The sequence below is a fragment of the Arachis stenosperma genome, chromosome 9 (genome assembly GCF_014773155.1).
Source record: "Arachis stenosperma cultivar V10309 chromosome 9, arast.V10309.gnm1.PFL2, whole genome shotgun sequence".
Classification (NCBI taxonomy): Eukaryota; Viridiplantae; Streptophyta; class Magnoliopsida; order Fabales; family Fabaceae; genus Arachis; species Arachis stenosperma.
The window spans coordinates 95,541,901-95,566,919 of record NC_080385.1 but is presented as its reverse complement, the minus strand read 5'-3'; the positions used below and the strand labels follow the sequence as shown (position 1 = coordinate 95,566,919).

General features: G+C 35.3%; 2 protein-coding genes across 2 annotated transcripts; one reads left to right on the top strand and one right to left on the bottom strand.

The window, feature by feature from the left end:
• Window positions 1-838: 838 nt before the first annotated feature.
• Window positions 839-4,761, top strand: LOC130950710 (ammonium transporter 1 member 2-like). Its single transcript, XM_057879271.1, has 2 exons — window positions 839-2,024; window positions 4,077-4,761. The coding sequence occupies exons 1-2, from the start codon at window positions 939-941 to the stop codon at window positions 4,482-4,484; spliced, it is 1,494 nt and encodes a 497-aa protein (XP_057735254.1). The 5' UTR covers window positions 839-938; the 3' UTR covers window positions 4,485-4,761.
• Window positions 4,762-5,678: 917 nt separating this feature from the next.
• LOC130951782 (uncharacterized) lies at window positions 5,679-8,854 on the bottom strand. Its single transcript, XM_057880514.1, has 6 exons — window positions 8,661-8,854; window positions 7,896-8,006; window positions 7,707-7,785; window positions 7,506-7,595; window positions 6,526-6,639; window positions 5,679-6,418 (listed from the first exon to the last, which is right to left on the bottom strand). The coding sequence occupies exons 3-6, from the start codon at window positions 7,752-7,754 to the stop codon at window positions 6,095-6,097; spliced, it is 576 nt and encodes a 191-aa protein (XP_057736497.1). The 5' UTR covers window positions 7,755-7,785; window positions 7,896-8,006; window positions 8,661-8,854; the 3' UTR covers window positions 5,679-6,094.
• Window positions 8,855-25,019: the final 16,165 nt, after the last annotated feature.

Below are 25,019 nucleotides of genomic sequence, written 5' to 3'. Positions count from 1 at the left end.
GGAGGTATGTTGTTCAAAGTCATGGAAACTGGGTGTGTTTCACCCACTTGTGGTGTAAACAAATCGGACTATCAGATTGTTTAGTCACATATAAAACAAATATCTATTATTAATAATGAAAAAAAATTAAAAATTTAAATTAGATTCTCATATTTATAAATAAAAAAATTATAAATTATATTTTATAAAATCACATCTTTCGATTTATAACTTCTCAAATTTTAAAATTCAGCCTTCATAAAATCTGATCATCCAATTCTTTTACAAATTTTATTATTACACAAATTAAATGGTCTAATTTATTAATTATAATTTAAAAAAATTACAACACATAATAAAAAACACACAAACTAACTATTGTCTTGAATAACACATAATTTCCATCCATTTCTATAAAAATTAGTCCACAAAATTAAGAAAGTGATACGAGAGCATACACGGGGACAAGAAATGCATGTGACGTAACAGCCAATGAATTTGAATCCTAAAATAAAAGATTTATGTATGAAAAAGTATAAATAGACAATAAAAATATTAAATAATATTAATAATAGATATATTAAATATTTATTTTATTAAATATATAAATAATTATTTTAATATTAAAATTTAATAATTAATTTAAAAATATAATGTATTTTTATTTGATTGTTTATATTATTTAAAATGATTATTATTTCTCTAATAATCCGCTTCACATATTCATTACAATACCAATAGATTCCATGTGCTGCAATCACAACCACCGACTAAATGGTTGAACCTCAGCACAAACCGAGAGATAATATAAATGAAAAAAAACAACCCCGAATTCGTACTGGTCCACTCTACACTCACCCTTCCCTCAAACCTCAAACCTCATATATAAATACGCACCTTCAACTCCTTATCTGAAATTCATATTACTCAAAAAATAATAAAAAAACACTTACAAAATAATGGCCTCTCAGTCTTGCGCAGCCGCTCTCTTAGGCGGTTTGGCCAACGTCAACACAACGGCCGCAAACTTCATCTGCGGCCAGCTGGACGCTATTAACCAGAAGCTCACCGACACCACCTACGCCGTCGACAACACCTACCTCCTCTTCTCTGCGTACCTAGTCTTCGCCATGCAGCTCGGCTTCGCCATGCTCTGCGCCGGCTCCGTCCGCGCCAAAAACACCATGAACATCATGCTTACCAATGTTCTTGACGCAGCCGCCGGCGGCCTCTCCTACTACCTCTTCGGCTATGCCTTTGCCTTCGGGGGCCCCTCCAACGGCTTCATCGGTCGCCACTCCTTCGGTCTCAGCGACTTCCCCTCTCCCTCAGCCGACTACAGCTTCTTTCTCTACCAGTGGGCCTTCGCCATCGCCGCAGCCGGCATAACTAGCGGCTCCATCGCCGAGAGAACGCAATTCGTGGCTTACCTTATATACTCCTCGTTCCTAACCGGCTTCGTCTACCCTATCGTCTCTCATTGGTTTTGGTCGTCTGATGGGTGGGCCAGCCCGACCAGAACCAATGGAAGCCTCCTCTTTGGATCTGGCGTAATTGATTTTGCCGGATCTGGAGTCGTCCACATGGTCGGCGGAGTTGCCGGACTATGGGGAGCCTTGATTGAAGGACCACGCATAGGTCGCTTTGACAGAAGTGGCCGTTCGGTGGCCCTTCGAGGCCACAGCGCTTCCCTAGTTGTGCTAGGTTCGTTTATGTTATGGTTCGGTTGGTACGGTTTCAATCCAGGCTCCTTTCTAACCATTGCGAAAAGCTACGGTAAAAGTAGCGTGTATTATGGACAATGGAGTGCGATAGGGAGGACAGCTGTCACTACTACATTGGCTGGTTGCACTGCGGCCCTAACTACTTTGTTCAGTAAACGGTTATTGGTTGGACACTGGAACGTCATCGATGTGTGTAACGGTTTGCTTGCTGGTTTCGCTGCCATAACGTCCGGGTGCTCTGTCGTTGAGCCATGGGCGGCGATTGTGTGCGGCTTTGTTGCGGCGTGGGTACTCATTGGGCTCAACATGTTGGCGGCAAAGGTAGAGCGTTCTACCTTATACTTGTATAAGTACAAATAATTAATTTTTTAATAGATAATATTTAATATTTTTAAAAATAAATTTTTTATTTTGTTTAATATAAAGTTGTTTTCATGTAAAATTAACCTATCAACTTTACATAATAAAAATAAATTATATGTTTTTACTTTAAAAAATATAATTTAAAATTTAAGATGAAAAAAATAATTTTAGAAAGCTATATTAAAAAAAAACTTTGCAATTAAATACATATATAATATTAGCCAAGTAATTATTGGCGAGCTTTTGTTAAAAAGACGTGTTTAATTATTTTATATGGTTGTTGCTGAAAACAAAAATGATTTGTTTTTCACTATCTTTTAAATTTCTCTTTTTTACCAGTCTTAATGTTTAGTTTATTTATTACTATACTCGTGAACTATATGTTATCAAAAGTTAATATTCTGATAAAATCGGGTAAAATATTATCTTGGTATTAATGTTTACCCCAATTTTTAATTTATTAGTGTCTAACGTTTTATACATTTTATTTCAATTTTAAAAAATTTTACATGTCTTATTTTAATCTTATTTTAGCCTAAAAACATTTGAAATGAATTTATTATTATCTCATTTTCATCATTAAATTTGACATAAATAATTGAGTAAACACCAATTTGATCCTTGTCTATTTTTACAAAGGACAAAGTGATCCCTGTCCAAAAAAAGGACACTTTGATCATCAATTTTTTTATTTTGGGACAATACGATCCCTTTGTTAAAAAAATTATTTAAATAATAATGAAAATTAGTTTTGTGGGTAGGGTTTATTTGTATTTTGTGAGGATTTTAAACCTTCACAAAATTATTTTCAATAATATAGCTAATTACTACCACTATTATCACTACCTTCTTCATCCTCATTATTATGGCTCCTACTTCTATTATTTTTATTGATTTATCATCATCATTATCTCCTCTACCGTCATAATCACTAATACCAATATTATCAACATTAAAGTTCTCTTTTTTTATTTCTTATTCGATGTTATTTTTTTCTTTTAAAAAGTAGTTGTACTACAATTACTATTTTTTTGTGGCATCATTTTTATTGATAGTTTTTCTTCACTTAACTATCATTGGTAAAGAAATTTTTCAAAAATAAACTTATTAATAGTTTGTGGAGGTTTAAAATCTCCACAAAATACAAATAAAACTCCCACAGAACCAATTTTTATTATTATTTAAATAAATTTTTTTAACAAAGAGATTATATTGTCTCAAAATAAAAAGGTTGAGAATCGAAGTGTCCCTTTTTTTAGACAAAAATCACTTTGTTCCTCATAAAAATAGACAAAGAATATTAAAGAATTAATAACATTTGATACGTAAATAATTTTTTTTTTTGGTTTGGATATTTTTTAATTTTTTTATATAGAAAAGATTGAGAAAAGTGTTACAAAAAAATTTTGATTATGTTTTTCTAACACAAAAAAGATATTACTCGACAATAACATTGTTAACGTCTAAGTCACTCTTTCAGTTAATTTTTTATTTTAATCTTACGTTAAAATTAATACGAATCAACTTTATATTTAAAAAATATTAGGCAGAATATAAAAATAAATTCAAAGAGAATATTTTTTATTTTATAATCTTTAATTATTACTGAAATAAATGAGTAAATTTAGATATAGTAAATATGTAATAAAGATATTACATATATAAAATCAAAAATAAAAAAATTAAGCATCAACAATTTTAGTTTATACTAGCTAACATTTTTAATTAGTAGTCCACTCATACTTTTAGTCTATAAATCATAATTTTAATTAATATTTTTAAATATTATTGACTAACTATTAGATAAAAATTATATTATTTCTATATCCCTATTATTATAGATATTAAATTGAATAAGATAACTTTAGATAGTTGGTTTAACAATATATTTTTATACTAAAAATAATGACAACTTAACATTCTGATAAAAAAAAAAATACACACACGAATAATGTATATATACAACGTTCTACTATAGATAGTGCTTATATTTGTAACTGGACAACATAGGTGAAGTTTGATGATCCATTGGAGGCGACGCAGCTCCACGGAGGGTGTGGTGCATGGGGAGTGCTATTCACGGGGTTATTTGCAACTAAGAAATACGTGGCAGAGGTGTACGGATCGGAGAGGCCTTACGGGCTGTTGATGGGCGGCGGAGGGAAGCTGCTGGCTGCGCAGGTGATCGAAATTCTAGTAGTTAGCGGGTGGGTGACGGTAACGATGCTGCCGCTGTTTTACGGGCTTCAAAAGATGAGCCTGTTGAGGATATCGAGGGAAGATGAGACGGCGGGTATGGATTTGACGAGGCACGGTGGGTTTGCTTATGCGTATCATGATGAAGATGATGGGTTTGCAAAGCCCGCCATGTATATGATGGGCAGGATTGAGCCCTCTCCTGAAGCCAATCCACTGTAAGCCCGAAGAAATTGGTTATGCGGTTGTGACGTCACACCTGAAATCGTATTATTATTATTTGTAGGTAGGTCAACGTCTGTTAGCTTAGATACAGTAGCTTGTTTACCAAGACGACATGCAGGTTCAGCTAAAATGTTACTAGGTCACTTTTTTTTTCTTTTTTTTTTTTTGGGGTTTGGATCACAACAATACTGTTATGCATTTTAACAAATAACTAGTGTAAAATTCGAACTACTTTCCGATCAAATATTTGTTTGAGTAAAAAAATTTGTTGTTACATGCTTATTAATAGTTATTATTTTTAACTTGAAAAGGTTTTCGTAATAAAAATTTATTGTACAGAATATAATATTATTGTATTTTTTAGTTATAGAGATTAAAACAATTTTATTATTTTTTTAGCCTATATTAATGAATTTTACTTAAATATAAAAGTTATTATGTATATATGTTTAAATAAATATTATTATATTGATACTATTATAAATTCAAATAAATTAAAATTTTAATAAAAATGGTTTATATTCTAATTCATTACATGAAACATCGTTAAAATTGACGGCTATAAAATTAAATTTCAACGCAAAATAGACGACGGAAATGATTGCTATTAAACTTGTCGATTTTTCAAAATTCTAATAAAATCGACGGCTTGCCTTGCCGTCGATAATAATGTAATAAAATTGACAGCGTTTTTGTCTATAATATGAGTTTGAAAATTCTACATTCTTACTAAAATCGACAACGTTGCCGTCGATATTATTATATAAAATCGACGTTATTTTTGTCGATATTTGATTCAATTAAATCGACAAAAATTTCGTCTACAATATGCTTAATAAAATCGACAACATTGCGATCGATATTTGATTCAATAAAATCGACATAGTTGCCGTCGATTTATTAATTTAGATACCGACAAATTCTTTGTCTATTCTTTGTTTTTTCATCTATTTTAAATTTAAAAAACGACAACTTTTCCGACGATTTTAATAGCTATATGTTTTAATTATTTTTTTTACTTGAAAAATAGTAAACAATTAATACAAATAAACTTTTAAATATATAAATAAAATTTATACAGAATATTAGATAACAAGACAAATACAATTTTAAATATAAAAATAAAATTTATACTAAATATTAGATAATGAGTTTACAAAATTATCAAAATAATAAATAATCCTCTAATACAAAGACTCAAGATAAGATAAATAACTAAACTTAGAATTATATTCGATTAAATTGCAATCCACTAATAATACAAAATATTCAAAGTAAAATAATTAAATAACCTACTCATACTCGTCTAAATAATCATCCGAGTCATCAAGATCGTCAGAATCATCCTCCCTTTAAGAACTTTGTGGTTGTCCTAGTCGCTGCAGAATAGGTAGGAGTTTTCTACCTGGGCCTATGGCTGGGGCTGGAGCTGTGCTTTTCTGAGAGCTTGAAAAAGTAAAAGGAGGAAGTGGGGGAACACGTGATCCAGAACTATTAGGACCCATAACTCTCACATACTCAGTCAAGCTGCTCAATTGATGACTAAACTGATCCATCTATGAGTTACAGGTGTTGAGATCCTCACGCAAGGATTCAACAGTCTGTTGCTACTCACTTTTCTCCCTTTGGTAGCGGTCTTCAAGCTCTCCATATTTAGCGGCATGCTGTTTAACTTTCCTATTGATTATTGTGATTCGTTCTCTAGGATCCAAAACATCAGTGCTGGTGGTTGTGGTTGGCCCATCAACTCGAGGTCGCACCATGGAAGAGTCTCTTACCTCACCCATGCCATATACCCTACCTTTTCGTTTTTCACCCACTGTCTCAATCCATATGCTTTCTTCAGAGACAGTTGGTGGATCAATTACACCAGCCTCTATAGCAGCCTGCCACTCTTTCTCAGCCTGAAACATACGCTCTTGAAATATATCCTACAATGAGGAGAAATGATTGATAAACTACTATAAGTATCAATAATGCAAAAGTTAAGGTGATATGTGAAAAATATAAGTCCAACATTACAACGAAGGTAAGTTACCTTTGTCTTACGAGAGTGTTCATCAACATCAACCCATTGAATCCTATCCTCTTTGCGAGTATGAGTGTGCTCAAAAAACTTATCCATACGTGATGATCTTCCAAGTGAATGATTCTACATAATGTAATCAAATTATTAACAAATATGAGTGTACATAAACTTAGGTTCAATCATCTCCAAAAATTGCTTGACTTTATACTCACTCAATACATCACTAGTTGAAAGAAATTGCAAGCCAACATAATAAAAATATATCAATTATTGATGGTTAATAAATAGCGGATATTCCTAGAAAAGGGATGATAATGAGAAAATTAAGAACCCAATCTCATAATTCAAAGAACACTTACACCATATGACCAAATCTCACAGCAAAATTCAAAGCAAACTACCAAACTGACAACATCAAAAATAGAAAAAGCATTGAATCGACCATTGACTGCAAGCATGCATTCAATTTCAATTTGAGCTATGTGCAAAGTGAAAAAAGTAACTATAGCATAATGGCATGCATTGCTTATAGACTGGATAAATGGGTCAAAACTTTGGGTAAAAGTGGTGGAGTAATTAAACACGCTGCAATGCACAAGCAGAGCAGAGGCAGTACTACGTCAGGCATGGTATATACTATATAAGAATATAAAAATTATTAAGTCCAAGAAGTAAAGCTAGTTGAAATCATTCATGGATAAGGGGGAAGAAAGATGATTACTATCAAGTTTTTTATGCACATTTGTTAGGCTGAAATGTGACTGTTCACACACATTAACACAATATTTAGATTATAAAAACACAGCTCAAACTTCCCCCTTAATGTTCAATCACCATCACAATTAGTCATGATTGGTAATAAACTAATATCAAATCAACTCTTAGTGTGTGATGTCTTATTCAGTTATTTGTATTTCTATAAATGATTGTATAAATTATGATGGCACCTGATAGTATAAAGTAAAAAAAGAGTTCTATAAGCAACTTACCAAGCGTAACCTCGCTTCTGGAAAGGTGGTGCTTCCTGCAGTGTGAAGGGAGGTACCTCGAGTCAATTTCTTGGTAGTTGTATTTCTCACCTGTAATTTTTTGTAGGCATCAGTGTCCCAACATCTCATCAATTCACCAAGAACTTCTGGTGGGATCCAATATGGACGGGCACCTTTTTTTGCGAATGGCATGGAGCATACCTCAAAAACGCTTGGCAGCCCTAAACCTCCAAGTTTGATAGATATCATCCTCTTCCGTTTCAAAAATGTCAAAGCATTTCTATTTTAAAAAAAGAAATAACATCTTGTTATTATATAACATACTATGATACATAACATTGTAAAGTACGTAAAACAAGATAGATAAAATTTATCCTCCACTCTGTTCACCATATTTTTTGAGTATCATCATCTGCCTCATCAAAATTCAGCCAAGACTTGTTGTAGTTTTCTTTAAAAACCTGAGAAATATGCTTCAAGCCAGGCTTAGGTGGGTGCCAACTACATCAAAAACCAAAAAAATGATAAAGACATATTACTTAGTAAAAATAAAATATGCTATTCATAAAATTTAAATGATAAAGACTAGACTATACTAGAATAAAGATTGATTGCCCTAAACTTAGAAAAACGGTAGTCAAGTTGAATAGTGATGAATGTGTTCAAAGAGCCATAGAGTGAGAGTTAGTTGAATTGTCTTAACTCATCCTAAAGAAAAAAAAGACACAACATCACATTTAAACAAAAACAAAATAATTTTTGCTCTATTTAGACTAAAAGATCGTTTTGCAATCAGCACATAATTATTCTTGTACAAAAAAGACATGTCTCTTGTTTCTTTTAACTGGACAATGCTTATTCTAATTCATTCAGGTAGTTTTTTATTTTTTATATAAATAAAATAAAATAAACTAGTATGAAATCACAAGAAACATATGAGGAGTATAACACTTATTATTAGATAGTTGATTGAAGCATATAATGAAAAGGGCTAACTTAATTTCAGATGCAAAAAAGTACTCCTCAAAATAGCCACGGTTTTTTTCGAAACCAAAGCAGAAAGTATATCAAAAATTCAAAATCACTTCAGAAAACAATAACAACAATAACAGATGAAACGAAAGAAAAAGAAAGAAAGGGAAGGACTGAATCAACCTTGCGAATGGAATCCAGAAAATGAAAGTGGTGGATTAGAACAGAACTAGAAATGTTGAGATCATAGCCTACATGCTGTCAGTACATTCAACAGAACGATCCACTCCTCCATTGGTTATTTCAGGAATTATCTGTTGAGCAATATTAACATCTTAGTCTTTCTTTCCTGAAAATATAAATAATTATGCAGAAAAACTTAGAATGAAACAACCTCTTGTATAGGTTTGTTATGATCTTTTGGGTTCAAATTCATTAACCCCAAACTTCTTAGCTGCCATCAATAGTAAATGAGAAAATACCATCAATAAGTGAATACAATTTGTAGATTTAGGAAACTTGCTCAACTTATTCTATACTGAATCATCTACTACATTTGATTCAAAAATAACTGCATTATGCCTAATTCTTTTTAAAACCCATAAAAGTAGAATCAAAATTACTTCTCTTGTTTCCCACTAATCTGTTTCTTATTTCGGTGCCAAAAAAATCACTTTGTGGACCATAGTATGGAACCCCTTCAGGATGATTCCCTACCTATTTTTCTATCAAATTGATGAGGGGAAATATATTACATTTATAGAAACAAGAACCATTAAAATATTTCTTTAAGTAAGCAAGCACATCTACTCAATAGTAATGTCTTATAATTTCACTGTAATTTCTATTCAAAATGATTAATTAAATTCAGCACTCCAAATTGTAAAATGAAAACGGTGACCACTCATTAAGATTATTAGCAAAAACCCAATGAAAAATAACAAATGCAGAAAAATAAAAAAGAAAATCAAGCCACTTTAAAAAGATAATTGATGTTCTCTTCATGGATGCTGTTAAGAGGTTGCTTTATTATATTATTTAGTATATATTTATAACAATAACTTAATGCGGCAAAATTTAATTATTATTATATGCATGCTTTTATATCAGATGGAATGTAAATACCATTAACAATCTTCCAGACTACATGATATTGTGCTTCCTAGTGCTTTGTAACACTATCAATGAAATGGCTTTTGATATCTTCAAAGATCATGCAGTCAAGTGCCTTCCCAATCACAAAAAAGCTGTATGTACTATACTTTTCCTAAGTTTAATAAAGTCTTATTAACTCTTAATTAGATTCCTAAATTAATGTTTTCACTATTATCTACACAATTATTATGAGGATTTATAAATTGATTGATATGTCTATACTATGATATCAGTGGTGTGATTTGTGTAAATAGTTTCTACAAGAAGCAAAATGGTCCAACAACAAAGTTGTACCCGGATTCAAGGAGTACTTAAAAATGGTTCAGTCTCATGCTCAGGCGGGGTTTTTCTTATTCACTCCTTCTTCTTACTCAATCAAGAAATAACAGAGCCATCATTTCATTCGTTAACTAACTACAGTGGATGAGAATTGATGCATAAAAATAGATCACAAGTAACAAAACAATGTTCTTCAAAAGATTTTTTTTAAAAAAAAAAAATTCATAATGCACTTATGATGAAAAGAAGTTTTTCTTAAATTATTTATTTAAGACAAACAACAATCCAAATCAGAACAAAAGCAAAATCCAAATCAGAACAAAAGCAAAATCCCTAACAAAAAATCAGTACAGAAGGAGAGTATAAAATAAGTACCAAAATCATTTCAATTAAGCAGAGAAAGAATATTAGCAAAGAAATAATATATTAAGAATTCATGAAGCAGCAAATTATGACTAGAATAAACTTGACCAAAATTTCTCGATTTAAAAAACAGGATATTACAATTAGGTCATAGTTTACACCTGAAATAGGGGATTTTCAAAAGTAACTGAAGTTGGCTTTGAAAAGAGTTCAGTAACAGTCAGAAAATGATACCTAGTTCTTGTGAGCTCGATTGAGAGAGAGCGGAAAAGGACCAAAGTAGGAGGAGCGATGGCGGCAACAGAGAGAAGGAGCAATGGCGGCACGGCAGCAATGGAGCGACAGGCGGCGCGAGCAAGAGGAGCGACAGTGGCGGCGCGAGCAAACAGAGTGACGGCGGCGCAACCGTAAAGTGGGCTGAAATTGTGTTTCTGAATGCAGAAAAGAAAAGAAAAGGATAAAATTGTGTTTCTAAACTTGGAGTGGGAAGTGGGCGCGGGTTGGTGTTTTTGGTAATAAAAATCGACGGTCTGTATGTTGATTTTATTTTGAAAAAAAGTAACCTCTTTAGCGTCTATTTTATACATTGAATCCACACCATTTACTTAATTTTAAAAAGCAACAAGGACCGTTCAAATTTATCGATGAAAACGTTGTCGATATTTTAAATATAAAAATAGACGCCATGTTTGTCGATTTTAATATAAAAGTATTTTCAACCCTCGCTTCGCCGACAATATGACGATAGTTAAAAGAGATTTAATGCATCATCAAAAAATCGACAACCAGGCTGTCAATTTTATTATTTTTTTAATTATTTTTTTTAAAATATCGATGGCTTTCCGTCGAAAAAAATTGACTGGAGAGATAGCCGTCGATTTTTTGCGTTGATAAATACGCTTTTTCTTGTAGTGATTATACATATAACTAATATTAACTATAAACCCACAAAAAACATTAAAATTTGAAATGTATTATAATTTGATCTAATTGTCCTCTAAATCTATCATAGAGTCACACACCAATACTAGATTAAGGATAATAGAAAGATTTAATCTTTCATGTCCAACTCTAATATACTCACAATAACAGCAACCTTATTAGAGCTAAATACGCACTAATCATCCAAAAAGATGAAGAAATAATCATCATTGTTAGCAAATAATAATAACAATAAAACATTAAAGCTTGGAATGAAGGTCTATGGGTCACCGCCACATGAGAAAAAATTATGGAACTAAAAAGATGTTACATCATTTGGAATAGAGGTAATGAGAGGCAGAAGAAAGAATTTTAGAATTTATTGTATTTTGAACCATAGTTTAACTCGAAAAGGAATGAAAAGAAGAAGAAAAAAGAAGAAAAACTCAAGAAAGATTTTTTAATTCATAAAATCTTGAACAATTGATTTAATTTAATGAGTATGAATGGTCAAGATTTAACATTGGACTTTGGCCAGTTTTTATTATATTGGAGAGGATCCAATTTTTCATAATGGTGATTTTTGTAAATATGTTTCTTAAACTTGTCATAATAGTAACTTTCATATGAAAACTTTAAATTCTAATTCGTGAATGTATAAATTCTGATCCAAATACTTAACTGAACTCATTAAAAATTACAAAGATAAAATAATTATTTTAATAAAAATATTAAAAAAAAAGATGGCGAGAGCTTTAATTGACCACCTATCATGAAACAATGGAACTTGAAGTTGTCACTCTTCGGAAAAAAAAAACAAATATAGCTCCAATTAATAATATATGCAGCACAATTTTTTAAAAGAATAATTTAATAGAGTTTCCATAAACCAATTAGCTAGCAAAGCTTTAACAGACAATATAAACAAATAAAGAACAATTGAAGATTCACTGATGAAAGATATTAATTAGAATGAATGAAGTTAGTTACCATGTTTCCATCTTTACTCCTAAATACAAGGAGTTTGAAGGAGTTAAATGACCTCTTGCAATGAAAAAAACTAAGGTCCAATTAAATACCTCACAAGTTAAAAGACCTCTTGAAGGATGACTCTTTGGATCCTATGATATAGCAGCAACAACATTTCACTACAAACAGTGAATTTATAATGTCAAAGAAGATCAAACCTGAAAGCAGAGCATATACAATATTAGTTATAAAAAAATTTAAAATCATAAAATTTAAATAAATAAATAAATAGACAAACTTAATGAAATGGTGGAAATTTATATTTCAATTTGTAGCTTGAGTCTCGTACTCAATATAAAAAGCAAGAAGAAAATCCAAAATATTAATCTAAAGAAGAATTTAAAATTGTGGGTCAAGAGTGACAATATCACAAATCTTTTTAAGCTCATGTCAAGTATATTTTTGAAGGACCAAATTCTTAATCTGATCTTTAAGTAACTTAGTGATCCTATTAAAATGAAAAGTGCACAAACACCAAACAAAGAAATTTTGATGATCCATTAAGTTTGAAAGCTTTTCAAAAAATAGAATCACCAAGATGAAGTTGTTAGCAAAAAATTTTATCACGAAATAATAACAATTCATAATCTACTTGTTAGTCCTCAATTTAATTTCTGGTACTTCTAATAACGATCGGATCAAGATATCATCTTTGCATTCCGTGCAGCTTTCCACTTACAAAGATGAGGCTGAAAGAAAGAGACACAAATATTAGTCAAGGAAAGCTATTTGAAAACTAATTTGAACCAAATGATTTATTAGCACAAACTGAATTGAACTTAATTACTCAAAACTGAAAAATTCGTGCATTTGTTTGGTTTTGTTCTCAATTTTGTTTTATAAATAGTAAAAATGAAAAACAAAACTAAGAATATATTTCAATCTTTCCTTCACAAAAACCAATTCTCTATTTTTAAGGTAAAGTCAACAAAAGATTTTCTATTTTCTATTGTTATATTTGCTTTCACTTTTTTCATATACTATTCTTTAGAAAATAAATTACTGAATAAGAATAAAATATAAAATCAATAATGGAAGATAGAAAATGAAACAAAATACCAATTCTATCCTAAAGTACTGAAAAAAAAAGAGAAACCAAATAGATCTTATTGGTTCACATGAATTACTTTTGAAGAGTACGTAACATGCAAATTGAATATCATTAAATTAAATTATTTTTAAGGTTGAAGGTAATTCATATCTCCAAAAGTTTTTTGAAAGTGTTACCTTGCTTAGCTTAACGAAAATGCTTATTGACACATCTTGCTATATGTCTTTTTCTGCTAGTCACGCTCATGAGCAACCTACAACAAAATATAATTAGTTAAATGCAGCTATAGGTAATATCACAGTTTTGTTGTAGTAGAGAAATATGTCAAAATACCAGTTAAAAAATACCAATTAAAAAAAATGGCCAACTCAATTAGCTATGCATTCGAGTACACTACACTACTCACAAAAAAGGTAAAACCACAATCTTTAAACTCGGTTTTAAAAGTTTGTATTAATGTATTATATCCCGAAAGCATCTACAAATAGATCAAGGTGTTGTTTGGAGAAAAAAGCCTCAGACCTAAAGCTGTAGGCCTGTAGCAAATTAGTTAAGAGTACCACAAAAAAAGAGTAGATTCTGATGTGCTAACCTGTGATATCCCTTGAAGACGTTAGATATCTAGTAGCCCTTATTACTCTCTTGCCGCTCAAAGCTACCAATGTTTTTGTCCTGTGAAAAATGAACCTGACTTGCTATTTGTAAAACCCTATAAATTAATTATGAGACAAAGCCATTAAAAAATTAAATTTTATAACTTGAAGAAATAAAAATATTTAAAATATGAATTAAAACACTAATTTTAAAGATTTTGGTCCAAAATTGGACCAACGGGCTGAACCAGTTAACAGACCCATATTGGGCCCAAGTCCCAAACATATAAGATGAAATGAGCCACTCCTCCCCTTTCATTTCTGCATTCACGCTGAAGAAGAGAAGGTGAGCTAAGAACCATAATCCCTTTTCACCTCCAATTTCAATTCCTCCTAACTTTCAATCTAGAGTTTCGATCGCCGTACAGTTTACGGCTACGCGATTGCCTCGCCGAGCTCCTCAAATTCATTTGAACAAAGTGGTAAGAAACTCAAAATTTCTTATCCAGCCTTACCTCCAATTTTGCATTTTGATTTTCGGATATTGGGAAATTTTGTAATTTTGATGGTTTAGGGGTATTCTAGTGTGAGATATAGCTGGGTTTCATCCAAGTACTCAGTGGGTAAAGGTAAAAAACTCTTATCTCCTTTGAATTCTTCAATTTTATGAAGTTTAGATATTGAAATTGGGATTGTGTATGAAATTGTATGAAATTAGATTGAATGTATGTGAATTGAAGTCAAATTGGTGAAGTGGTGTGCTCAAAACTAAACTCTGGCGGCTGAAAACTTGTTGAGTTGGCTTGAAAGCTTGTGAAGAGGATGGTTTTGAGCTTGGGGAAAAATCAGCCAAGGTATGGTGATGGAGGGATTATCACTGGTTTAGATTTTATCAATAAGGATCATGTCATAGTATAGTCCTAAACTGACAAATAACCACTCAATCAGAGTTTAATATGGTTGCCACAAGTTCAACCCAAATAATTTTAACCGAGAGTATTACTCTCGGGTCGTCCTCAAGAGAATGGGCAAGTGTATGAATCAAGATTGGTTAGAATTCCAGGGTTGAGAGTCATAAACGAGAATTTAAACTAGCAAACTCAACATGTAAGAAGCTTAAATTGCAAGGAATTTAAATCAAAACAATTAAAGCAAGAACTAGGTAAATGGCAATCTAATAGGACACTATATAATTTAATTATATTCTAGAGCTAGCTAAGAAACTAAAATTAACTAAGGCAAGAACTAAGGAATTAGAATTTTGGGTTTTCAAAAATGAGATGCAAAAAAACTCTTGGTTAAGGCATAGGAATTGGGATCACTATCCTTGTCTAACAATCATATATTGACAATTATGAGGAACCAAGCCCATCAAGTCTACTTCTACAATTGAAGTATGTCAAATAGGCTTGGTCAACTTCAACTCATAAGTTCCAATCTAACTACTAATTGACTTAGTAATAGATTAGTGTCAATGGGTATCAATTTAACCAACAAGGGTTCTCAAATTACTAATTCAATTAAACCCAATGACTCAAGGTCACCCAATTCCCTTAGCCTAGGCCAAGAGTATAGAAAACTACTCCATGATCAATGAAAATATTTCATCAAACACATGGTAGGCACTAACTAAAGACATAGCTAAATTGCAAAATTAACTAGAAATTAAAGTTACCCACTAACAATTATCAATAGAAAACAACTTAAGTAACACTATAAATCATAGAAAACATCAATGCACTAACAAAAATTCAAAATCAACAAGATTCATAAAATGATATAAAGAAGGGAAAATAAAGAGAAGACAAAATTCTAACACAAGATCCAAGAAAATTACAACTAGAGAAATTAAGATTAAACAAATAAAGCTCAATTCAACAAGACCCAATTCAGAAATTTAATACAAGATGATCAAAACAAACTAAATCTAGAGAGAAGTAAAATTTTCTCTCTCTAGAGAAACAAGAAAAAAACTAGCTCAAATTATGTGTATGTTGTGTATGATTGATTTCCCCCTGACGTTAGGATTTTTGCTAGTAAAGAATTTTATAAAAATAGTCGCGTTGTAGATATAGATTCTAAACCAACAGAAATCCCTTCGTGCAAACGTTTTGGTTGTCACAAGTAACAAACCCCTTTAAAATTGATAACCGAGTATTTAAACCTCGGGTTGTCTTCTCAAGGAACTGCAGGGAAGTATGTTCTTATTATTGGTTATGCAAAGGTATGTTTTGGGGTTTTGGATTAAGGTAAAAGGTTAGTTGAATGACAAGTAAAATAAAATAATAATAACTGTAAAATAAACTCTTGGCAAAGTATGAGAACTAGAAGTCCTATCCTAGTTATCCTTATCAATTGTGATGAGAATTGGAGTTTTCTCCTACTTTGTTAACCTCTAACTATGAAGGTAAGTTAAGTAGATGAATTAATTCGAATCCTCAAGTCCCAGTCTTTCCTTGGAAAAAGTTAGAGTTATTGGATCTCAAATCAATTCTTGTAGAATTCCAATTTTCAATCAACAATGAGTTTGATAATCCAAGAGTCACCAATTAATCAACTAAAGCCAAGAATGTAGAAAGCTAAATTAAAATCATAAATATCTGGAATACCTCAAATAACATACATTCGAAGCAACGAAATCTAACATGGAAAAGCTCATAAGCCAATTGGATAACATAAATCAAATACAAATAAATGCATTAAAATATCTTAAAGTAGAAGAGAAGTCAAAATAAAGAAATATTGAACCTGATGTGAAAATGAGATAAATTCCTAATTTCTAAAAATCCTAATCCTTAATTCTAAGAGAGAGGAGAGAGTCTCTCTCTAAAAAATACATCTAAACTATGAAAAGTGAATTATGAGAGCATGATCTGAAGTGTCATTCATTCCTCCACTTTGCAGCCTTTAATCTGTGTTTTTCGGGCTTGAAACTGGGCCGGAAATAGCTCAGGATTCGCTGTTTGCGAAATCTGCCACGCTGATTTTCGCAGATGCAACGCGTCTGCGTGGATGATGCGTTCGCGTCGCCTATCTGTACGGCCACTATGGCAAATTATATATCAAATCGAAGCCCCGGATGTTAGCTTTCTATTGCAGGTGGAACCGCGTTATTTGGACCTCTGTAGCTCAAGTTATGGTTGTTTTAGTGCGAGAGGGTCAGGCTGACAGCTTTGCAGTTTCTCCAACTTCTTGTATTCCTTCCACTTTTGCATGCTTCCTTTTCATCATCCAAGCCATTCCTACCCTATAATATCTGAAAACACTTAACACGCATATCAAGGCATCTAATGATAATAAGAGAGGATTAGTAATAAGCAAATATAAGATCAAAGAAGTATGTTTTCTATCATAGCACAAAATCAGGAAGGAAAATATAAAACATACGAATTGTATGAATAAGTGAGTAAAGAGTTGATAAAAACTACTCAATTGAGCATAAGAAAAACCATAAAATAGTGGTTTATCACCCCCTTTCCCCCATCAATTCCTGGCCTTTTTCCATTCAGAATCAAGTTGGATTTGGGCCTGCAGCCTTTCAGAAATTGCCAGCCACATTTTCCATTAATGAGTTACGTGCTGGACATCATGCATGCACGTCGGTCACGTGTGCGCATCAGATGAACTCCACAAGCCATGCGTACACATCAAGCACGCGTGCGTGTCGGTCACTGCTGCACTAGGCCATGCGTAGGCGCCAGTCATGTGTGTGCGTCGGTACCAACTTCTCCAATGCTCTATTCCTTGAGTTCCTTCTACTTTAGCATGCCTCTTTTCCATCTTCCAAACCATTCCTGCCCTATATACTCTAAAATCACTTAACAAACGTATCACGGCATCAAATGGTATCAAGAGAGGACTAAGATTTAGCAATTTTAGGGTTAAAGAAGCATGTTTTAAACTATGGAAAATAATTAGGAAGGAATTGCAAAAACATGAAATTTATATGAATAAGTATGAAAAATATTGATAAAACCCACCAAATTCTACACAAGATAAACCCTAAAATTGGGGTTTATCAAACCTCTCCATACTTAAGAAAGCTCGTGAAAGCAGGGAACAAGGAATTGAGCATCGAACCCTCACCGGAAGTGTATCTGCTCTAGTCACTCAAGTATATAGGGTTAATTCACTCAATTCTCTTCTACTCATACTTTTCAAGATTTGTTTTGCATCTAACAATCAACAATTATTCAATGTACGCATAGATTTATCATGAGGACTTATCTTTAGGTTGTAATGGGGCTAGGAAAAAGGTAAGGATGCATATATGGCCAAGTAAGCTTGAAATTTGAATCCTTGATTAACCTAAGCTCTCACCTAACACAAATAATAGCCTATACAATTCAAATACAAACCTAACTACCCATGTTTCACTTTTTCACACGCTCATGCATTCTCTTTTTTTTTTTTATTCATGACACATATGCATTTATTATTATTGAACTTCATATTGGGGCATTTTGTCCCCCTTTTTATTGCTTTCTTTTTCTCTTTTTCTTTTCTTTTATTCTTATTATTTTTTTTCTTCTTTCATTTTTCATTTTTTTATTGTTTTTTCATTTTTTTCTTCTTTTTCATACTAAAGTATATATAAGAGTGTCAATGCATATGGTTTACATAATTAATACATGAGTGTGTACCCATTTCCCAAAATCTTCAATAAAAATAAAAACATACACTTTTGTCTCTACCAATGTTCCTAAACTTTTCCACACTTAGATGACGCACACTCTCACTGGCCTAAGCTAATCAAAGATCCAAATTAAGGACATTTATTGTTCTTCACTTAGGGGAAGTGATGTGCTAAATTAAAGAACAAAAGGGAATTTAAAATAGGCTCTGATAAACCCATATTTCATGGTTTATCTTGTGCTCAATTGAGTAGTTTTTATCAACTCTTTACCCACTTATTCATACTATTTGCATGGTTTTACATTTGCCTTCCTAATTACGTGCTTTGATTGAAAACATGCTTCTTTGGCCTTAAGTTCCCTATGTTTAATCCTCTCTTATTACCATTAGATGCCTTGATATGTGTGTTAAGTGTTTTCAGATATTATAGGGCAGGAATGGCTTGGAGAATGGAAAGGAAGCATGCAAAAGTGGAAGGAATACAAGAAGTTGGAGAAACTGCAAAGCTGTCAGCCTGACCCTCCCGCACTAAAACAACCATAACTTGAGCTACAGAGGTCCAAATGATGCGGCTTCAGTTGCGTTGGAAAGCTAACCTCCGGGGCTTCGATTTGATATATAATATGCCATAGTGGCCCTGAAGCTAGGCGATGCGACCGCGTGCTCCATGCGGCCGCGTCGCAGTGACGAAAAACCAGCACTACAAGAAAAATACCCATTTAGGTACACTTGAAAAGTGTAGTAAAAAATGTAAAAAAGTGATGCCTTAGGCAAAGGCTACGCTTTTTAGGCTTCAGAGACGCTTTTGTAGGGGATGCCTATACCAGTATTGCCTTTTCAAAGGCTACACTTTTCTGTATCAAAGGCTACGCTTCTGGCCTTTGAGAATAGGGTACGCTTTTTAAGTGATGCTGTTTAGGACCAAAGGCTACGCTTTTCAGCACTAGTGGTTACCAGAGTTCAAAAGAATAGGCTACACTTTTCAGGACTACTGCGTCACTTTATAAACGTAACAAGTAGTATACCTATAGCTACTCTATATAAGTGTAGCCTTTTGTCCCTCATTTTTTTTAAATTTCTGTTTATATATAATAATATATATATATATATATATATATATATATATATATATATATATATATATATATATATATATATATGTTCCGAGGGTTACCTGAAACGTGCAGCTCGGTCGTCTGGCAAGGCCCGAGGTGGGGGTCTGTGACCCGAGCTTGGTGTGCTGAACGGCGGGGGGTTGTACCTGCAATGACACTCCGATGCTTAAGTTAGCATGGGTCCAAGCAGATATCAAGTAGAATTAGAGTATGAGTTATACCTGGGTGCTCCAGTGTATTTATAGTAGTTGGCTGTGATCATCCCTGGATAAGATATTCTTATCTTATCTTATCTTTTGGGAGTTTTATCTTTATCTCTGTGGAACCGCCTTTCCTAGGCCTTTTCGGCCTTTAGGTTTTGGGCTTCGCTCCTCTTGATGGGCCTTTTCCCTCTATTTGGTCCGAGGTCCGACCTTAGGTGTGGGCCTTTAGGACGAGGTCGGACCTTTGGTGGGGTGGCCGAGTTTAGGAGAGCTCGGTCAGGGTATGAACAGTGCCCCTGCCCGAGTTCGTCCTTTTGAGAGGTCGAGCTCGGGCATTAGTAGTTTTCAAAATTTGAAAACGGTCGTTTCGGCATTTATTGCTTGTTACCGTTTCTTCCTCGATTTCCGCGCGGGCTCTGTGAAGGCTTTATTTATTTGCCCCTTTCCTTTTTCTTCGTTTTATTCCTTTCCCTTCCTTTCGAGCTCCTTTCCTTCTCTGTTCGTCTTCTCCGGTTTCTTTCCGTGTGCTTTTTTCGAAGTTTTTCTTTTGCGCCGCCGTTCTCGCTGTCGTCGTTCTTGCTCTCTTTGCGTTGGAGTTCGTCGTCTTCTTCCTTTCTTCCAGGTTGGTTTTTTGTTCTTTATTTTCGTTGTGCACATGTGCTTCTGTTTCTTATGCCTGGGTTGTCTTTGGGTAACAACTTTTTTAGCTAGCGTCTTGAAACTTTTAGCCTTGTTCGCGTTTTAGCTTTTGTGCTTTTTAGTTGTTTTTCGGGTAACAACTTTTTAGCTAGCGTTTTGACTTCTCGTTTTCGCTTTTTTTTTTGCTTTTTAGTTGTTTTTTGGGTAACAACTTTTTAGCTAGCGTTGTGACTTCTTGTCTTCGCTTTTTTGCTTTTTAGTTGTTTTTGGGTAACAACTTTTTAGCTAGCGTTGTGACTTCTTGTCTTCGCTTTTTTGCTTTTTAGTTGTTTTTGGGTAACAACTTTTTTAGCTAGCGTTGTGACTTTTTGTCTTCGCTTTTTTGCTTTTTAGTTGTTTTTGGGTAACAACTTTTTAGCTAGCGTTGTGACTTCTTGTCTTCGCTTTTTTGCTTTTTAGTTGTTTTTGGGTAACAACTTTTTAGCTAGCGTTGTGACTTTTTGTCTTCGCTTTTTTGCTTTTTAGTTGTTTTTGGGTAACAACTTTTTAGCTAGCGTTGTGACTTCTTGTCTTCGCTTTTTTGCTTTTTAGTTGTTTTTGGGTAACAACTTTTTAGCTAGCGTTGTGACTTCTTGTCTTCGCTTTTTTGCTTTTTAGTTGTTTTTGGGTAACAACTTTTTAGCTAGCGTTGTGACTTCTCGTTTTCGCTTTTTTGCTTTTTAGTTGTTTTTGGGTAACAACTTTTTAGCTAGCGTTTTCTCGAAGTCCTAGTTCTTTTGCCGTTTTAAGGCTTCTTTCTTGGGTCCGAGTTTGTTCTCGGACATCGGGATCCTTGAGTACCTCCTTTAGTCAGGTCCGACTTCGTCGTTTGGTCGGCCTTTTTAAGTTATTTTTGTAACTTCTTTTCTATTCGGCTTTTCGAGCCATTTCAGAGTTACTTTTATAACTTCTCACATTAATTTGAACCTCGTCGCTTTATCTTTGCCGACCTTGTATGGCCTTTGGCAAATGATTTTTTGCGTTTTGCCGAGCATAAATTAATGCGCCTTGGTGGGGTACTTTTCTAGGATATGCTTCATCACGAAGAAGAGAAAATAAAGAAATTTGATTAGTATTTAAAAAAGAAGAGTATTTACAAAGTGTTTACCCCTTTAACTAGGTCGGGTGTCCTACTTAACCGGGTGTCTCGTTAAAAAACCCTCGTAGGGAAAAAGAGTACACCTCGGGTTAAGTTTTTCTAGCTGTAGTACCGTCTTAGGTTACAGGCGTGCCAGGCTCTGGGCAGCTCATTGCCTTCTAGGTCGGAGATCTTGTAGTAGCCTGTCCCTAAGACTTCTGTTACCTTGTAGGGCCCCTTCCAATTTGCGGCTAGTTTTCCTTCTCCCGACTTTTGTGTTCCGATGTCATTTCGGATTAAAATTAGGTCGTGAGTGGAGAAGCTTCGCTTTATTACCTTTTGGTTGTATCTGAGGGCCGTTCGCCGTTTTAAGGCTTCTTCTCTGATTCGGGTTCTTTCTCGGACTTCGGGGAGGAGGTCGAGTTCTTCCCTTTGTGCCTGAGTGTTGCCTTCTTCGTTGTAGAAGATGGCTCTGGGTGATCCTTCGTCTATTTCGACGGGAATCATTGCTTCCATTCCGTAAGCTAGTCGGAATGGGGATTCTCCCGTTGTAGAGTGTGGGGTTGTCCGATATGCCCATAATACCTGGGGGAGTTTGTCGGCCCATGCCCCTTTGGCCTCTTGGAGTCTTCGTTTTAATCCGGCCAAGATGACTTTATTTGCAGCCTCTGCTTGTCCATTGGCTTGTGGGTGTTCGACCGACGTGAACTGCTGTTTGATTTTTAGCTCGGCCACTAAGTTCTGAAAACTTGTGTCTGTGAACTGTGTTCCATTGTCCGTTGTGATGGAGTAGGGGACTCCGAACCTCGTGACAATGTTTTTGTATAGGAATTTACGGCTTTTCTGAGCCGTAATAGTGGCTAAGGGTTCAGCTTCGATCCACTTTGTGAAGTAGTCGACCCCTACTATGAGGTATTTGACTTGCCCCGGTCCTTGTGGGAACGGGCCGAGTAGGTCGAGTCCCCACTTTGCGAAGGGCCATGGTGCAGTGATGCTTATGAGGTCTTCGGGTGGTGCTTTGTGAAAATTGGCATGCTTTTGGCAGGGGGGCATATTTTCACAAACTCCGCTGCGTCTCTTTGCAAGGTCGGCCAGTAGAGTCCGGCTCTGACTATTTTCTTGGATAGGGCCCGAGCTCCGAGATGGTTCCCACACATGCCTTCGTGGACTTCTTCGAGGACGCTCTTTGTTTCTGAGGTCGGGACGCACCTCAGGAGGGGGTTTGAGAATCCTCTTCTGTATAATACGTCGTGGATTAGTGTATAATTCTGGGCGTCCTTTGTAAGCCTTTTAGCTTCTCTTCTTTCGGCGGGGAGAGTTCCCGACTTCAGGTAGCTGAGTATGGGGGTCATCCATCCTTGTTGTTGGTCGGATATGTTTAGTATTTCTTCTTCCCTTAACACGGACGGAGATTGTAGAGTTTCTTGGAGGAGACTTCTGTTGTTCCCTCCGGGCTTGGTGCTAGCAAGTTTTGAGAGGGCGTCTGCCCGAGCATTTTGCTCCCGAGGTATGTGCTGGATTTGTATTTCCGGGAAGTGTCGTAATTGCGCCTGTGTTTGGTCCAGGTATTTTTTCATAGTAGGGTCTTTGGCCTGGTAGCTTCCATTTACTTGTGAGGTAACGACCTGGGAGTCACTGAAGATCGTGATTCTCTTGGCTCCGACCTCTTCGGCTAGCTTTAGTCCTGCTAGTAGGGCCTCGTATTCAGCTTGGTTGTTTGAGGCCTGGAACTCGAATTTTAGGGATAGCTCTATCCGTGTTCCTTGATCGCTTTCGAGTATAACACCGGCTCCGCTTCCTGTTTTGTTTGAGGACCCGTCGACATACAGATTCCATGAGAGTGGGGTTCCTGGGGTCTCAGTGTATTCCGCGACGAAGTCGGCTAGATATTGAGATCTTACAGCAGTCCGGGCTTCATAGTGGAGGTCGAACTCGGACAGTTCCACCGCCCATCGTAGGATTCGTCCTGCCATGTCTGTCTTCTGTAGGATGTGTCTCATGGGTTGGTTTGTCCGGACTTTGATGGTGTGGGCTTGAAAGTAGGGGCGGAGTCTTCGAGCTGCGAATACTAGTGCATAGGCGAATTTCTCTATTTTCTGATAGTTTAATTCGGCCCCTTGTAGCGCTTTGCTTACGAAGTATATGGGGTGTTGCCCCTGTTCATTTTCTCGTATTAGCGCCGAGGCGACTGCCCGATGTCCGACCGAGAGGTATAGCACGAGCTCTTCCCCTTTTAGAGGTCGGGTTAGGATTGGTGGCTGCCCGAGGAATTCCTTGAATTCTTGGAAGGCCTTTTCGCACTCCGGGGTCCATGAGAAGGGTTTCCCTTTCTTTAGGAGTGAGTAGAGAGGTAGTGATCTTATCGCTGATCCTGCCAAGAATCTTGATAGGGCGGCTAGCCTTCCATTCAGTTGTTGTACTTCTTTGACACACGTCGGGCTTTTCATATTGAGTATTGCTTGGCATTTGTCCGGGTTTGCTTCGATGCCTCTTTGAGTCAGCATGAAGCCTAAGAATTTTCCGGCTTCCGCGGCAAAGGTGCACTTTGTCGGGTTAAGTCTCATGTTGTGTTTCCTGAGGGTGTCGAAGATACTGCTGAGGTCGGCCACCAAGTTTTTGTCTTCTTGTGTCTTTACCAGCATGTCGTCGACGTACACCTCTAGCTGTAGCCCGATGTGTTCTGAGAATACTTTGTTCATTAGCCTCTGGTAGGTTGCCCCTGCGTTCTTCAGCCCGAAGGGCATTACTACGTAGCAGTAGTTTGCCTTTGGGGTTATGAACGAGGTCTTTTCTTGGTCGGGTCCATACATCGGGATTTGATTGTATCCCGAGTATGCATCCATGAAGGAGAGGTATCTGTAGCCCGAAGCTGCATCGACTAAGGCGTCGATGTTTGGTAGTGGATATGGATCTTTGGGGCAGGCTTTGTTGAGATCCGTGTAGTCGACGCACATCCTCCATTTTCCATTGGGCTTCTTTACTAGGACCACATTTGCGAGCCATAGGGGGTATTTTACTTCCCTAATGAACCCTGCATCTAGTAGTGCTTGTACTTGTTCTTCTATTGCTTGCATGCGTTCGGGCCCGAGCTTCCTGCGTCTTTGTTGGACAGGTCGGGATCCCGGGTATACTGATAGCTTATGGCACATTAGGTCGGGGCTTATGCCTGGCATATCGGAGGCTTTCCAGGCGAAGAGGTCGGAATTCTCCCTTAAGAGGGTTGTGAGTTCCTCCTTTAGGCCTGCTTCGAGGTTTGCCCCTACGTTTGTTACTTTCTCGGGTGTGTTCCCGATTTGGATCTTTTCGGTTTCTCCTTCTGGTTGTGGCCGAAGATCTTCTCGGGCCTGGACTCGCCCGAGTTCTATTGTGTTGACCTCTTTCCCTTTTAGGCTCAGACTTTCGTTGTAGCATCGTCGTGCTAGTTTTTGGTCGCCTTTTAGGG

Excerpts from the sequence above, each read along its gene's own strand:
- LOC130950710 (XM_057879271.1), top strand. The coding sequence starts at position 939 with ATGGCCTCTCAGTCTTGCGCAGCCGCTCTCTTAGGCGGTTTGGCCAAC. Across the intron at positions 2,025-4,076 it reads TCAACATGTTGGCGGCAAAG|GTGAAGTTTGATGATCCATT; the intron begins GTAGAGCGTTCT and ends TGGACAACATAG.
- LOC130951782 (XM_057880514.1), bottom strand. The coding sequence starts at position 7,754 with ATGATATCTATCAAACTTGGAGGTTTAGGGCTGCCAAGCGTTTTTGAG. Across the intron at positions 7,596-7,706 it reads GGCTGCCAAGCGTTTTTGAG|GTGAGAAATACAACTACCAA; the intron begins GTATGCTCCATG and ends AAAAAATTACAG. Across the intron at positions 6,419-6,525 it reads AACACTCTCGTAAGACAAAG|GATATATTTCAAGAGCGTAT; the intron begins GTAACTTACCTT and ends TCCTCATTGTAG.